We start from the raw sequence: 17,762 nt of genomic DNA on the forward strand, positions 1-17,762 counted from the left end.
CACCTCTCCCCATTTCCTGTCAGTCTACTGTCCTAACAATAAAGGCATAAAAGCCCAAAAATCTTTAGAAAGAGTTATGGAAGTGGGACTTGGGTCAAACCATGCCCAAAGTTGGTGACGACTGACATAATCAGAAACAAACAATACAAGCTGAAAGCAAGCCACCTTCATTGTCATTTAGCCTATATTGCTGCTTCTCTATTGTCAGGTCCAGGGACCAAACGGGTCCAAAAGGACCCTTATGGGTCTGTAACTACAAGTGGAACCAAACAGACCCTTATGAACTCTGTAGATTGGGGTCCCAGAGAAGGGAAAATAAAACATAAAATAAACATTATCAAATGGGAGGTTTGATGCATATCAAACTCGAGGTCCTTGAAATGAAAGAGGTTGAGAATCACTGACCTACAGTACATCACGTCTCACTGAAAATACAAAAAACATAATGCAGAAAGATAACAAAAGGTTCGGATAATCACCTGGCCTCATAATAGCCAGTGATCCACATGGGAGCCAAGCTGTTACTGGACTCCATCTTGTTTTAGAATGATGAAACGGAACAAAAGGAACATACACCTTCACAGGTTCTTGAAATGTTTCAGGTTATGGAAGGTAAAGAGACATTCCTTTCACATGCTAGGCCAGCCACAGTGGCTTGGAGCTTCCATAATTCAGCTGCCGGGCTCACCCAGTAAAAACTAGACCAGGTCAACCTGGTTGTGCCAGGACCCCCTGTCTGTCATCATCATTTATGACATCATACCTTTTGTAGGCATGTCATCATCATGTCATCATCATATATACCCTTTATATAGAAAACCCGGACAGACAGACCGACATTTGCTTATGTAGGGCCTACCCATTTCATGGGTCTGGCAAACATACCAGAATAGAATTTGACTGGTGTTCATTGCCTCACACAAGCATGTACCTTTAGCCTGCATCTGATGCCGCTATCCCTCTGTTGTTGGTATATTTTAATAATTATGCACCAAATGCATTTTTGTCAAAAGAAAAGAACCTCCGGGTAATAGCTGCTTCGCAGTGTTGTTGTTTTTTATACTTGACAAAACATGTACTCAGTGCAGCAGAAAATCACCATTTGGCTTGGGTTAAATTTTCATGATGTTTCAAATAAACATCCGTCCTCTCTCACACAGTGAAGGGAGTTAACTTCTACGGGCCGTGCAGCGAGTTTGTGGTCAGTGGCAGCGACTGTGGACACATCTACCTGTGGGACAAATACTCTGCTCGCATTGTCCAGTTCATGGAGGGGGACAAAGGTGGAGTGGTGAGTACCAGCAATCACGGGAAGGAGTCGTGGAACCAAAGTGAAGAGTAAAGCCTGATTTATACTTAACTCATACCCTGCCAAAAAAAAAACGTTCTCTATAATAAAAACGTCTTTTTAACTATGGACCTCCCTGCCAGACGTCTTCTGGACGTCCTTTTTAAAGAAATAATAAAAAATATATATATATTTTTTTCAAACACTTTTTTGGAAAATAAATATTTTTGGACCTCCAACAGTGTACTAGGCATGATCGCGATCGCGAAATTGCATGTTTAACCCCCATACCAACCCCATCTTTCAAACATGGCAGCCATGTTTGTTTACATTTGAAGAAAACATAAGGGCTGCCTTCTCCTGAATGCCTGAACGGATTTCCAAGCGGATTTTTTTGTTTGAAAGCTGTGAAAAGCATGCACATGCATAGTGCATGATCTGTGCACGAATGTGTGCACCAGCATGCACACTATTTTCTTAACCCTTTGTTGGCGAAACGGCAATATAAGAGGTCCCACTTTAAATATGGCACCGACTGAGTTAATTAGTGATCTTAAATCTCACAATGCATCGCAACGCGACTTGATATTTTCTTTGTGCTACACCTGAGCATGAGTCAGGCTTAACTCTCTTGTTGCAATCAATTAAATCTCTCCTGTTGCCATGGTCTCCATAGACTAAAGTGATGTCATTACGTGCGCATCCCGCATCAAAAACTCATTCAAGTCACCCAGGGACTCATTCATGTCATGGTCCTGGGGTCCCGGGGATGCACCTCCATTGGAGTCCATGTTCAAATAATTTACCGCGGTAAAAGAAAAAAAAAGAAATTCCACAGACACCACCATTGTTCATGGGTGAAAGCATCCTACTTTACCCTACGTTAACACAAATAAAATCCACGTAGAAAGTCTTAAACCGGCGATAGAAACGTCAATGTTTTGATTCCACCGACGTCCGACGCCATTTTGCGCGCGTAAACTTTATATTGAGGACTCATAAAACTTTTCTGGGACCCATTTGAATGACCACCTGTGGGTCCCGGGACCCATTACATTGAAAACCTAGTAACATCACTGAGACTTCCATGTAATTCATAGTGCACGGATCATGCACGCCCATGCCTAGATCATGCACCACGTGTGTGCACGCTGTTCACAGCTTTCAAAAAAAAAGAATTCGCTTGGAAATCCGTTCAGGCATTCATGAGATAGCAGCCATTATGTTTTCTTCAAATGTAAACAAACATGGCTGCCATGTTTGAAAGATGGGGTTGGTATGGGGGTTAAACATGCAATTTCGCGATCGCGATCATGCCCAATACATTTTTTGAGGTCCAAAAAACATTTTTGAAAAAAGATTGTTTTTGAAAAAAATATATATATTTTTTTCTTCAAAAACGGCCCAAACTCGGGAAACTTGGCGTTGGCACAGGTAGGATACCTACCTATACAAACTCGGGAAACTCGGGGTTGGCAACCAAAGTGTTAAAAAATAGAGCTGGGCAGTGGATTGTTATTGTGGTGGGAGACTAGATATCGTCCTGGAATTTAGTTATCACGATATTCCTTAAATATTAAAGTGATACAATATTCTAAATGTATTGGACTGTTCATGGTAGGCCTGTCCTCTAAAAATCGACGTATCGACGCGTCGTTTTAAGCCCCCGGAATCGACGCCAATTGTTTGAGTCGAGCCGTCAAAAATATATAATTTTTTTATCACACCAGTATACTGTGGTGCGGTATGAGAGCGCTGGACTGTGACTGTCATGTAATTCTTATTGAGTCCATACTTCCTACTACTTGTAAACTAGACTTAAAAATAAAATCAGTTCACGTGACTTGAAAGTTGCCTTGATCATATAACAGGGAGCTCTTATTTTGAAGTTAACCGCTTGGAAAGGAAATACGTCGACGTGTTGTTATTCTACTTGAGAGCTGGCCAAAGAAGCAGCAGAGCCAGCGCGATGCGCTTTCACTTTCACTGCCGTGGGTGTGTGGTGGTTGGACTCAGGCTGAGGAATAGCGACGGGCGAACTGTTTTCTTTTTATTATCTCGCACCAGATCGGCAACATAGCTCTTTTGATACAGCAGCGGTGCTCTGAGAAAATACAACTTGTGGAAATAATACACGACATGCTGTCAAAGAGATGCATTATTCTCTCCTCCGTTGTTCTACTCTGCTCCACAATTCACAATTACGCACGGCAAATTACGCACGGCTGGACGCAATCTTATCGTCATTAATGTCCAGTGTCCACCGCTATCATGTCTCAATATGCACGGTAGTTCATGGATCTAATTCACTTTAAAGGCTTAAAACATATTGCTGTTTTATTGTATTACGTTGACGTGGTTTAAAAGCTTAAAGCACCACTTTTTTTTCTTTTCTTTTTTCTTTTTTTTACATAAACGATTCGTCGACGCGTCGGATTAACCCCCGCGACTCGAATCGACTTGATAAATCCTGCGTCGAGGACAGCCCTAGTTCATGGTGACATGAATAACAAATGCCTCTGCTTGTTTGGTCATCATATCCACATGACTATTGTTTCTCAAAAGCTCCTGTAAATATATCATGAAAGCATCAAATAGTCGTCCCCAAAATGATCAATATCAGGGTATTTATTTGGTCAGAAATATCACAATATTTGATTCTATTATGATCCTCTGATCCTTGTGTTGGTCCTTCCCTAAAACTGCCAGCAACTATTATTATGGGGTACACTGGTATTATTCTTCAGAATATGACTATTATTACACTCCATTTCTGCTGCACTGCTGTCACATACACTTAACATCTGATGCTAAGTGGTGTCTCACCTGCACAAGAGACTGATTCTATTATATCTGCTGCAAATGTATGCCTCGTTTAAAGATGCAGTGCCATGATCAGGTATTATGATTATACTAGGAGGATGATAAAAAAAAAAAAAAAAAAAAGGGGGTACAGAAAGAGTTAAAACTAGGTTTTTATGTTGCCACACCCACCAGTTCATTAAGTATGCCTGGTTGTCACATAGACATAGAAAGGTAGACGCCTCCTCCAAGCTTCGGGAATTCTGAAGGACGCTTCCTTGGGCGTCACAGAATGGGACGCTCGGTTGGCCAATCAGATGGCGCTGGACTGGCAGGACTCCCTCTTTCCCACTGCAGGGGGCAGAGTGCCTTCCACAGTTCGTACACCAGTTCTGCACTTCCGCCAGTCCTGTTTTACAAGTCGCACCAATGAACTGCAGCGGCGGAGGAGGTGTCTAGCTTTTTATATCTGTGGGTTGTCAGGTGGCTAGTCTCGCGTGGCCAGACTGTTGCCTCCGCGATTTGGTCAAATGCTCCCAGCATACAGTCTGGCAGACCGGGGAAGAAATGATGAGTGCGAGATGAGAGCGGAAGTGAAGCCCCCACGTCACTTCCGTTTCCGTCTCACATCACACACATTTATCATTATATAAATAAAAATCATATAAGCATGTTTAGCGTGCTGCTTAGCAGAAATTACATTTTAAAATGTATTTTTTTGAACGGTAATGCCCGTTTTCGATACTCGCCGTTCGGGAGCTGCTGTTCCAGACTCTATAGCATTCAGAGATTGTGGAATAGTTGTCTGGCTACGCGAGACTATCAGGTGGCTGATGGCCCAGCTGAGGTTAGGTGGTAAAAGGGGAGGGGTTGATTATGTGATGTCATTTAAACTCTGTTTTTCGACTGGGCCTTTTGAGGCCCAGTCTTTCAGCTTTACAGGAAGTAACCAAAAATACACAGGGAAGACAAATCTTCACATTATAACCACACCTGGGGGTCTATTAGAGTAATGCCAACTCCATAGACACATATGGTGGTGCCATAGTACAAAACTATGGCACCACCTCTTTAATTGCTATTTGAACCATGCAAGAGACTGGGATGCTATATCTATATTTGCTGCCATTTTTATCTGACTTTATTGTCCTTGTTTCTTTCTTTCTCTCTTCTTTACAATATTCTTGAAACCCTGCACACAGTGCCATATTAACCCTAAATGTTGGGAGCTTGTGCAAGACAAGTATATTTTGCACACCTGTACATTTGTGACAACCGTTGAATCTGAATCTAGGTAGTGACCTCCCAATAACTGTGTGTGAATGAACGTAGGTGACACACCGGTGTGGGTTTGGGTTGAACATTCACTTATCTTCATAACCTCACCTCGGTCCTTCTCTCTTCATTCCCTGTGCAGGTGAACTGTCTGGAGCCCCACCCCCACCTGCCAGGTATGGCCACCAGTGGCCTTGATCATGATGTCAAGCTGTGGGCCCCTACTGCTGAGAGCCTCACAGGACTCAAGGGCCTAAAAGAGGTATCCATTTTATATCTAATACACTCTACTGTAATTTTTTTATTATTTTCTAAATATCTGTATCCTCTTTCATGGCTGAAACTGAATTTGCCCCATGGGGGGGAAGTTCCGGGCCGCTGTTCTAAATCTGAATCTGTTCCTAATTTTGACTTGCCTGGTTAAATAAATAATAAGGCATGGAATACAAAAAAAAAACTAATTGGCTTGAAATTATATATTTATGCATAAAGCACAAACAGGTTATTTCTTGACAAAGCAGCTAATGACAACAATCGGTCAATAGTAACATTAAATCGGGCACGGAGGCGCAGTCGTTAGTGATGTCGCCTCACAGCTAGAAGGTCCTTGGTTCGATTCCCGCCGGGGGACGCTGTGGGCGTGTTCTCTCCTCCACGTCATCAGCGCCCTGTGGGGAGTTTGCATGTTCTCCCGCTGTCTCCTAGGGTAGGTTCCCTCACAAAAAACATGCTGTAATCCTGGTCTCTATAATACCTCCCCCTGGCCAACCGGGGCGCCTGATGGAAGGGAAAGGAACTGGTTGGAATAACGTGTTCCTTCCACGCGTTACGTCCAACCGGGGAAGCTCCCCCCTGTCAGGCGGTAAGAAGCGGCGTGCTCACTCCTCATGCACTGAAGGAAGCATGAGCTCAGTTTGGGGCTCTCCCCAGGTTGGCAGAGGGAGAGCAGCGCCCAGGATTACAGCTTAATAGAAAATAATAAAATCAATTAAATCAATGTAATGATGCAATTCCATAGCTATCAGCATGACTCTTCTAGGTGTATGTGCGTGCTTGTAGATGCACACATCATGTGTGTTGAGTGGCTGAGACAATGCCACAGCAGTCATGAGAGGCAGAGAAACATCCGGTTGTTGAGCGACATCACAGTTGTTGTTGCTGCTGTTGTTGTTTTTCTGGTTGCCAAGGTGATGAAGAAGAACAAGCGGGAGCGCGATGAGGACAGCGTGCGCCACGGTGACCAGTACGACACCCAGCTGTTGTGGTTCCTGATGAGACACATGAGGAACAGACGACCCCAGAGGGTAAGCTTCAGGACAGCGGCGGTAAAAGTACTCGCAATCTTTAATCTTTGCTTAAGTAAAAGTATCAATACTGCAGTGTGGATATACTACGTTACAAGTAAAACTAATGTATTGGCATCAAAATGTACTTAACGTACCAAAAGTAGAAAGTACTCATTGAGCCGAATGTCCCATTTCACAAGTTTGCAAATGTATAATGTATTAAGATCGTTTGAAAATATCTACAAGCTCACAATGCGTCACATCTCAATGTACAGTAGAACGGCTATTTTCAATTAGCCAAGTTCAGCCAAGTGCTGAAGTGGTTATGTATGTTTTGTAATAATCAAAATCTACAATAATATTGTAGTGGAGTATTTGCCTCTGAGATGTAGTGGAGTAGAAGTAAATGTATTGACAATAGGAAATACTCCAGTAAAGTAAATGTACCTCAAACTTGTACTTAAGTACAGTACTTGAGTAAATGTAATTAGTTACTCTCCACTACTGCTTCCAGGACGGTGGTCTCATCACTGGTCTCAAATTATTCGGCTTTAACTATTGAAAAATAGCAGATATACAAGCTCACAGCGCGTTTGAAAAAGTCATGAAAATGTGTGCAAATCTTTGAATATATGTATTTTCAAAGCGAACGTTTATAACTCAAATTTAGCTTCTGGGTGGTTCCTGGAACTAAATATTTTGAGATGGGGGTCCGTGGCCAAATACATATCATTTTGGGGGTCCTTCACATGAAAAGGTTTGAGCACCACTGACATAGCAGTCTCTCAAGAACAGACTAACTGAGCTCCAGTTAAGTGAAAAGGACCTTTTCTTTGACGATGGCTGGCCAGATTGCTGACGTATAGAAACATAGGTTTTTTCCAAAAATCTTAGAAGGATTCAAAAGACACTAATAGAATCGGGTCAAAATTCTAATTTTCACGATTTTTCAAAAATAGCAGATCTACAAGCTCACACCGCGCTGTGAGCTTGTATATCTGCTATTTTTCAATAGTTAAAGCATAAAATATTGCGTCATAATGTGTTCAGGCCTAAATGGGTTTTAATGTTGGTATTGGATAATTACAAAATAACTGAAACAGAACAGACTGTTGAACTATAACGTCTTCTTTTGTAACAACCACTAATATGGCACTGTGTGCAGACAGTTCTGTGGACATTGTGTCAATATGTGAAACATGGAAATGGCATCCAGAGCAGCATGCTTAAGTTCAACTCATTATTGCCATAGACTAAAGGTCTTTGTTTTATTTGACGTCCATTTGCTCTGTCATTTTACCCTCAGAAACATAGCAACAACAAAGGCCAAGTGGCCAGTCTGGTTTGACATCATTGTCAAATCAGTGTATGGGGATCATCATTAGCTACTAACGCTCGGCTCAGTTTTTCCACTGCTTAGATTAATGACTGGCCTGAAACTTACATTCTAGATGCACTGACGAGGCATCCACAAATATTCATTGACTGCCATGGTGACACTCTCATTCTAGGGATGGCCGATATTACTTCAAAACAATTATACATTTTACCTCGATTATGATTAATGAACGTTATTAGTTAACAAAATATATAGGTGAAAATATGTATGGTAAAAATAGCAGATCTACAAGCTCAAATTGTAGATCTCTTTTTTTGTCGATTTGTTGATATGAAATATTTTTAGAAAGTATTAAAAAAAAAACTTTCTCTATCCACAGACTCGTCGTGAGGGTGGGGAAGGTGACACGGATGAGTCTTGGAGCTCTCCAGACTCCTCTGACGAAGAGGACGGAGCACCAGACCATGTCCAGTGCATGTCCTCCTGAGCCATACATGCAGACAAACAACACACACACACTTACTTTATTGCTCTAGAATTGATGCACATAGGCAAGCACTATTGACACACTGGCACACACAAGACACACACATCAATATACAAATACATTTTACTCATAGGGAGAGTGGCCGAGATGCTTAAAACCTGGTTTTCCTGCCAGACAACAGTGTGCAAATGGGGGACGACAGACTTCCAGTGTCCTGATTTTTGACTATTGTATGAAGAAAGTTCTGATGCGCGCTTATGTCCCTATAAACCACTTTGGAGGTCCCTTGGTTGTCCATGCATATCTAATATGTTCTGCCTAGAACAATGTACTCTGTGTGTGTGTGTGTGTGTGTGTGTTTGTGTGTGTGTGTAGGGCGAAAGACCTCCACATTGAGCACCCTTTAGTAAGCTAGAGAACACCAGCATCCAAGCTCCCATCCTTCTCCTTCCCTTAGCACGTCACCATTCTCTCTCCTCTTAGTAGCATAGTCTATTTACAAGAGGGGTTTAGCTGTAGGGGGACTTGAGCCCGATTTTACCCAGCCCTTTTCCCCTTCCAGCTCTGTGTTTCAACACCAAACATTAGTGAAGGTGACTACACACTGTAAGATATTGGCCCTCTGATGTCAAACATGATGTCCAAGTATCTTGCATTGATCAGGGTGACATCGTCACTGAATGTTAATACTTTGATCCTGGCATACAGTACATTACATTGGCTGATGTTGGTCATAGTCTCATCACACGATGAGAGATGTTGGCTCAGTCTGACGATGTGGATAATCACATCGCACAGTATCACACCATCACAGTGTCACATGTAATGAACGTATACAATGGCCAAAATCGAGCAGTGTGCAAACACCTTAAGCGATTATGTTCATTCTTGTTCTTTTAGTCCCGCTAGCAGCAGGTGCTCTCAGGATATGACTGTGTGGGTTTGTTCACTGCTTTGGTCCCAAACACATCTTGAAAACTACTGGCTGGATTTTCTGTTTACCTCCATGAACCCCAGAGAATGAAACGTACGGATTTTGGTGACCCCACCTTCCACTTGCAAAACAGGTTATTTCAAAATCTAGTGGATGGGGGGAAAAAAGGTATTGATTACAACCAAATCCAATGGCAGATTGCTGTGAAACCTGTTGAGCCCTTTCTTGATCTCTGGAAGATTAACCCAAACTACATGAGTGACCCCCATGCCCTATGAGCCATGCACCTCCTTTAGGCCAAAATATGAAAGGATGCACCCTACAGATGTTGGTTACCCCATGGCTTTTCATTTAGCGTGTTGTGTTGGGTGTAAGGAGCAATACAGACACTAGGGACTGCTAACGGGGCTTTTAGATACTGAGTCTTGTGTTTTTGCTCTCTCATCATGACTACTAGGTTTCCACGTGCAGTCTTGCCCCTTCAGAAACTACACCATCCTCTCCATTGGCCTTTTCCCTCACAACTGAGTGCACTAGTAATCAGGGATGTTTTTTTTTTTTGGTTTGAGACGACGACAAAAATGTGCACTTGTGTACTGTGTACCAAAGGGGGGGAAGGAGTGAATGAATAATGTCTGTTAATATAATGTCAGTTGCTTGCACTTACCCCTTCATTGGAATGTTCCCCTCGGTTAATTCAAAGTGTGTTAATTTCAGGTCATACAGGTATTTATCCTGTAAGATATATTATATATATATATATTATTATTTTTCTGCTTTTGTTTTGAGTGGGGGGGGGGGGGGTCTTTTTGCACTTAGCAGGCGTGTCTTGATTGAGCGCCAGCCGAGAGAAGGAAGAGAAGCTTCCTCTTGCTTCCACCAGCACCCCTTTCCTCTTTCCGCTTTCTCACACCAGTCCTGGACACGGAATCCTCCACTCAGCCCCTGGATTTTGGAGATGAGAATTCATGAAGCTGGTCATGATAAGTTATAAACCAGACAGTATAATAATGTAATGTGGATGTAGGGACTGTTCCTGTCGGGGAACCGTGGGCTTTTTCAGAAGGCAGACACCGTTTGTCGAATACAGGCGAAACAGACCTGGGTCAAACAATGCCTAATGAGCCACTTGAGTGCGTTCAGATTGCTAGCTGCGTTTTCGTTTATTCGACAAATGTGTTCAGTTTGTTCAGACTGTTTCTCAACTGCTTTGCTTAGGAAGTGAGGACCCAGCCTGGCTGTTTTGTATTCTACCTGGATGGTTAGTTTCTTTCACCTGATGTCCCAGGTCTAAATTAGTCTGATTATGTAGCTGGACAGAAAACCAACAGGGACACTGGGGTTCCAGTGACCTGAGTTGAAAGCCACTGCCTCAAAATTCTATGGCTATTTGTCGCCGTCGTACGAATTAAAGTAGCCAGACAGTCAGATCTCCAAATGTTGATACATCTGGTAACATCAACATGTAATGCATGGGCTCAAACTTAGTGTCAGTGTCAACAATTTGGATTTTTTTTTTTAAATAACTGCATTACAGAGCCAGTGCAAAGGTGATATGATTGGTTTTTAAAGCATTAGGCATAGATTTATTTAAAGCCATTCTCGCTGATGTCAACCAGAAGGTAGAGATCTCGATTGTCTGACTATGCAAGACAGGGCTTAAGTGGTTAACCATTCTCATAAATCTATTTGTCGGGGATTGAACAGAAAATATACTTTTGACCCAGGTCTGGTATCAGAGGCACACTTAACACTTCAGATGAGAGGTATCTTTCACTTCTCTTGTATTTAATACCATGTCAAAGAGAGAGGAGGGGGGGGGGGGGGGGGGGGTCGGTATGCTTGCCAGGCATTTATGTGAGAGCGATAAAGTCCCAGCTTTTCTCATTTTCTATGAGAACTCTAGTTAGTTGAATTTATATGTACATATATAAATATATATTAAAAATGTAAAGAGGAAAAAAAAATGAGAAAAATAAACTTTAGAAACGGTTTGACTTCCAAAAAAAGAAGAAAAAAAAATTACTTGTTTGATTGATTTGATTGGTATTGATCCAGAGGTTTATATTCTATACTGTATAAGGAAAATGTACTTTTGAAAATGAAGAGGAGAAAAAAAAACTTGTTGACTTTGAGACATCATTTAGTTTCCCTTTACAGACTACATCCTCTGTTAAGAACAGAAAAGCAGTCAGTTGAGCCTAGTTTTGGTTCCATCATGTAGAAAAAGAAAATGGACGCGAAATTATCCTTTTTAAATATTTCTCTGTTGGGTAAACAGACATTCATATCCAGATTTTCCTACTGACTGGCTATTTTTTTGTTCTTGTATACATATTAAGGCTTTTGATCAGTTTTCTTTCTCCACCACTGCCTGATATTGTGTTCTACCAGTTCAGTTGGACATGTACGATTTGTGCAATAAACAAAAAGACAGTGCTCTTTGTGTGATCATTTTTAGAGCTTGATCCTATATCGGTTTGGCTGATATATCGATATGTATGTATATGTATGTATATATATATATACAGTGGGTGTTTGTGTGTGTGTGTGCGTGTGTATATAGATATGGGTGTGCATGTATGTATACACACTATTTTACAACAACTATGCGGCAGGTTTAGCTTTTTTCTTTTGTACAAAATATTTTAAAAGTAAATGGGGATCTGCATCAGACCGAAATATCAGGCATCAGTCGGACTAAAGTCATTTTTTGTCTCCAATGATGAATTGTTACGCACTGTACTTTAGCCTGATTTTAATGCTTCATTGTACGGTGTTGTCGCTTTCTAAGCCTGAAAATAACTGAATTAGGCTGTCTTGGGAAATTTGGCTTAACATGTACTGTACATAATGTATCAGATAGACAATAATATGTCATTGCATATAAACTGCCAATTTAGACATCTACATGTAACCTGCAGGTTATGAATGTTTACCGAAACCATAATTTTTCTCGTGTCAATACCAGTATCCACACTATGACGATTTTTGTGTATTTCTAAATATGTAAATTCTACTCAGAATTAAGTTGTCTGTGTTCAAGGTTGTGCAGCTTTATTATTACATCTTGTGTGCAGGTAAAACTTATTTTTGTTTGGCTTCCTTCATACAATTCAGCAGCATTATGTTAATAAGAATAATCAAACTAAAAAAAGTACATGTACAAGTGCATACGGTATGATCTTGGTATATTATATACACCAACAACATTTCAGCATTTCTTTTTGATATGGTTTATTTTTGTTCTTGTCAGATCGTGTGTCTGCATTGTACGGGGAAAGATAAGCTTTTTTTCTTTTGCCGGTGGCTCTGAGACGAGCCATTTGTGTCATCATCTGAAACACTGTGGTTGGGAATCTTGGGATGGCTTGGATGCATGGATCCTTGATGATTCTGTGAGCTTTGCTGACACAGCGTTCGTTGTATTAACACATCTGGTGCCAACCCCGAGTTTCCCGAGTTTGTATTGATACCAACGCTGTGCCAACCCCGAGTTTCCCGAGTTTGGGCCGTTTTTGAAAAAAAAAATCTTTTTTTTTTTCAAATTTTTTTTTTGGACCTCCAGAAATGTATTAGGCATGATTGCGATCGCGAAATTGCATGTTTAACCCCCATACCAACCCATTCTTTCAAACATGGCAGCCATGTTTGTTTACATCTGTAGAAAACATAATGGCCCATAAATCATGAATGCCTGAACGGATTTCCAAGCGGATTTTTTTGTTTGAAAGCTGTGAACAGCATCTACACACGTGGTGCATCATCTAGGCATGGGCGTGCACTTTTTACACAATTGCACAATTACATGGAAGTCTATGGTAACCATGGCAACGCGAGACATTGAAGAGAAAAAATCATTGCAACATAAGTGTTTAAGGGCTTGGATAGGGGAGAGCCTTGCAGGTAGAGGTCGGTACAGTCGCCATACCAGTCAGTGAAGGACAGGAAGTCCTCTGTGATGCCTCGATAGAAAGCTCGGACCAATTAAGCCCCCATGGGAACTGCCCATAAGTCCTACATCTCATTAGTTCTATATCTCATTAGTCCTAATGTGGTTAGGGTTAGGTTTTACTGAGGTTAGGGTTTGGAACAGGTTTAGGCATAGTTTTACTGAGGTTAGGGTTAGGTTTAGGTTTAGGCATAGCATTTTCACCAGGTTAACATTCACCAGATTGGGACTAATGGGATGTAGGAACTATGAAATGTCAGTGAGACCAATGCCATGGCACCGCCCCCAGAACCACCACACTTCTGCATTTAAAACTCTAGCTATATTATTATCAATATCCATATTGAGGCCAACTCCTTATTTTGGGGTACTTCAGACTTCTGGGTGCTTCAAATGTCACTGAGCAACTTTCATTGAAACGAATAGCAGGGGGAGGGTAGTCCGTCCTCTAGTTTTTTTGAAGCGGTGAAAACCGCTTCCAATGAGTGGCTTTGTGTGTATTACGCCCATATATGGTCATTTCAGTCCAGAATGAACAGGTTTTTTCAAAGACACAATGTGTGTTTAATGTCCATATATGGTCATCTCAGTCCAGAATGAACAGGTCTTTTCAAAAACACAATGTATGTCACCTCATGTCCATATATGTTCACTCCAGTCCAGAATGAACAGATTTTTTCTGTCCCGTACGTCCAGAATATCAGTCCAGAATGAATAAGCTTTTTCAAAAAGCAAAATGTGTGTCCCATGTCCATATATGGCCATTTCAGTTCAGAATTAACAGGTTTTATCTGTCCTGTACGTCCGTCCGTCCGTCCGTCCGTCCGTCCGTACGTCCGTACGTACGTCCGTACGTATGTGTGTAGTGTCCGTCCCGGTCTGATGATTGGATACTTTGAGGATTGGTCAAGCTTCAAATGACAATTCGGCCCTCCAGATAAAATCATTAATTCATTCAGAATATAAAGAATGTATAGAGTTCATAACTCTAGAACACATAGAATAAAAGTTCACCGCTTCACTTCGAACCGAGGTTTGACTTTTTATATCTGTTTGGGACCCATTCCAGCTGGCATGGGAAGAGAGCTATAGCTCTCTTCAGTTGTCTGTGAAAGTAGAGACATTGTTGTGCCTTCCTCACCACCCTCTCTCTGTCTGCACTCTGCACATCCCAGGTGAGATCCTCAGTGATGTGCACCCCCAGGAATTTGAACTCTCTGACCCTCTCAGCTGCAGCTCCCCCAATATGGATGGAAGACTGATCTATGGGAGGCCTCCTGTAGCCGATGATTAGCTCTTTGTTTTTGTCAACGATGAGAGCCAGCCTGTTCTCCTGGCACCATTGTGTCAGGTTCTCCAATTCTCTCCTGTAGGCTGTCTCATCCTTATTCGATTGCTAATTGTATGTGTAATAGTAGAAATCGCACCTGTGCACTTTGCATGTATCAAACTAGACACACGTGCATATCCTATGGGCCGTTCTGTCCATGATGTCAGTTATCTCCATATGGACACTCATACATACTGTATGCTACACACAAAGCCATATATATATAGCCTCTATATGGACACAATATGTCCATATATGGGCATTCCCAGATATGGGCTTAATATTGATGACATCAGGGATCTCCATACATGGGCATTTTGGGCATAAAAGGGACAAGGACGGAATTCATTTGCAAGTGTGACTGAGTGACTCACATTGCGGTTGGGCAAAATGTGGCCATCACGCACTGTGACGCACATGGGTTTAGTATTGACCCCGTTTAGTATTAGCCCATCCCTACCCTCCCCTGCCCCTTCATTGTATATACTTACTGTTTGTTTAGACTCTTTTTTTTCTCTCATTTTTCTTTTCTTTACATATCTACTGCATAGTACTGTGTTCTATTCGTCTGTCATTCAATGTTATATGAGACACTTCAATGGTTTCCTGTGGAAATAAGCTTAGTCTTTTCATGGATCTCCTTTTAGTAGACCTTGTACCAGTGAACTGTACCATCATGAAACTGTACCTTTTCCTATGCAAACTTCTAATAAAGTCTTCAATCAATCAATCAATCAATCAAACCAGTAAGACTCCCTAATCGGGAGATAAAGGACCACGTTGCATACACAAACTTTAGAAGGCAATCATAGCCAATCAGGAGGGAATATGGGAAATGGGACAGATCCATGTTGATGACATGACTTTAGAGATACTGTGTACAGCTTTGCTCAGAGGTAGGGGCAAAAGTGTGACATGCCTGATGTTCGGACAGACAGCCGGTGGAGCTTTTCATAGTAACTTTGACATCAGGGATCTCCATATATGGACATAAAAAGGGACAAGGACGGAATTAATTTGCAACATCATTGTGATGTCAGAACAGGTCAGTTATTGCGACCGTTTACAGTTTACAGTTTACAGTTTAGGCATTTAGCAGACGCTTTTAATCCAAAGCGACTTACAATAAGCAGATAACATCACAATAATAAACAAGATAATATGTCAGTACATCATCAACAATATAACAAATGCAAATGGATATCTATCTAGAAAAAACACAATATAATCAAAGTTCTGAAAAAACCTAAAAAACAAAAACAAATGCTAACTAGCTTCATGTATTCATTGATTCTTTTTCTGTAGTGCTAAGGGTTTAGGTGGAGTCTGAAAAGGTGAGTCTTCAGTCCACGGCGAAAGCTAGCGAGTGAGTCCGTTGTTCTAAGTGCGACAGGGAGTTTATTCCACAACTTGGGGGCCAGGAGGGCAAACTGTCTCGGACGAGTGGATTTTTGCCCTGGAGTTTTGAGCGAGGGTTCTGTCACCATCCCTGTGTTGGCTGATCTAAGTGACCGGGTGGGGGTGTAGGGGTTGATCAGCTTCTGGAGGTATGGAGGAGCCATACCTTTGGCTGCTTTGAAGGTCAGCATCAGTGTTTTGTATTCAGTGCGGGCCGCAACCGGGAGCCAGTGGAGGCTGCGGAGAAGGGGAGAGACATGTGAGAACTTAGGCTGGTTGAAGACCAGTCGTGCCGCGGCATTTTGGATCAGTTGGAGAGGTTTAAGTGCACATGCCGGGAGACCAGTGAGGAGAGAGTTACAATAGTCAAGCTTTGATATGACAGATGTCTGAATGAGGAGCTGGGCTGCCTCCTGGGTGAGGAAGGGTCTGATTTTACGGATGTTATAGAGTGTGAACCTACATGACCGGGTGACTGATGCAATGTGTGCCTTGAATGATAGCTGGCTGTCCAGGACCACACCAAGGTTTCTAGCAGTAGGAACTGAAGTCACAAATGCATTATCTATGGAAATAGTGAGATCTTGCATGGGGCAAGAAGCGACCGTAAGGTCGCAGTTTAGTATGAAAACCTCCACCGACCGTAAGGTCGCAGTTTAGTATGAAAACCTCCACCGGCCGTCCGTCGGTCACACGTGCGGTCGACCGCACGTCACACGTGCGGTCGACGTGTGATGAGGTCACGATGAGTCATCTATGCCCAAATATAGATTTCTAGGTCAGATGGCCCATAGAGTTTGTGATGTCAAACCTAGCAACCCAATATAAACAAACCTGATGTCAGACCTGAAGTATCCTTTTATACCCATATATGGAGATACAGAGATCTCCATATATGGGCATATTAGAAAGCCCATATATGGGCATATACGGATGACATCAGGGATATCCATATATGGGCATAAAAGGGACAAGGGCTTACAGTTAAGAGATCTCCATATATGGGCATATCAGAAAGCCCATATATGTTCATATACTGATGACATCAGGAATATCCATATATGGGCATAAAAGGGACAAGGACTTACAGTTAAGAGATCTCCATATATGGGCATAAAGGGACAAGGACTGTTACAGTAGATATAGAGATGTCCATATGGGCATAAATGAACAAGGACTGACAAACACTGAGATCTCCATATAACCTATGGGAATATAAGGGACGAGGACTGTCAGCTTGTAGACCTATTTTCTAAATATTGTTGTACATTAAAAACTTGAAATGGGTCGTTCTGCATAGTACTTGGGATTTGTTGATGTAAATGTTCACATAGAGTGTAATAATTGGTAAAACAAACTTTTGGCCTATTTGTGGAGATAAGCGACCAACGGTCGCTTATCTCCCGATTAGGGAGTCTTACTGGTTATATTATAGCATATATCCTTTTGCTGAGCTGGGATGATATTGATGACATCAGGGATCTCCATATATAGACATAAAAGGGACAAGGTCGGAATTCATTTGCAACATCATTTTGATGTCAGAACAGGTCCGCTATATCCTTCAGCTGAGCTGGGATGAGGTGTCATGATGTCCGGAGCTTGACGGACAGACATGAGTTGGTGCTGGAGCTTTTCATACTAGTCTAAGTAGCGACCTACGGTCGCTAT

The 17,762-nt window shown here is 41.9% G+C and overlaps 1 protein-coding gene across 1 annotated transcript in view; it reads left to right on the forward strand.

The window, feature by feature from the left end:
- dcaf8 (DDB1 and CUL4 associated factor 8) overlaps positions 1-11,198 on the forward strand; it is a 20,549-nt gene extending 9,351 nt beyond the window's left edge. The window contains 6 exon segments of the mRNA XM_080725274.1: positions 1,046-1,066; positions 1,069-1,154; positions 1,157-1,291; positions 5,508-5,627; positions 6,553-6,669; positions 8,370-11,198. Coding sequence (XP_080581400.1) covers positions 1,046-1,066; positions 1,069-1,154; positions 1,157-1,291; positions 5,508-5,627; positions 6,553-6,669; positions 8,370-8,477 — 587 coding nt within the window. The 3' untranslated portion in view covers positions 8,478-11,198.
- The last annotated feature ends 6,564 nt before the right edge of the window (positions 11,199-17,762 follow it).

This window comes from Nannobrachium achirus (assembly GCF_963921795.1).
Source record: "Nannobrachium achirus genome assembly, chromosome: 5".
In the NCBI taxonomy this organism is placed as follows: Eukaryota; Metazoa; Chordata; class Actinopteri; order Myctophiformes; family Myctophidae; genus Nannobrachium; species Nannobrachium achirus.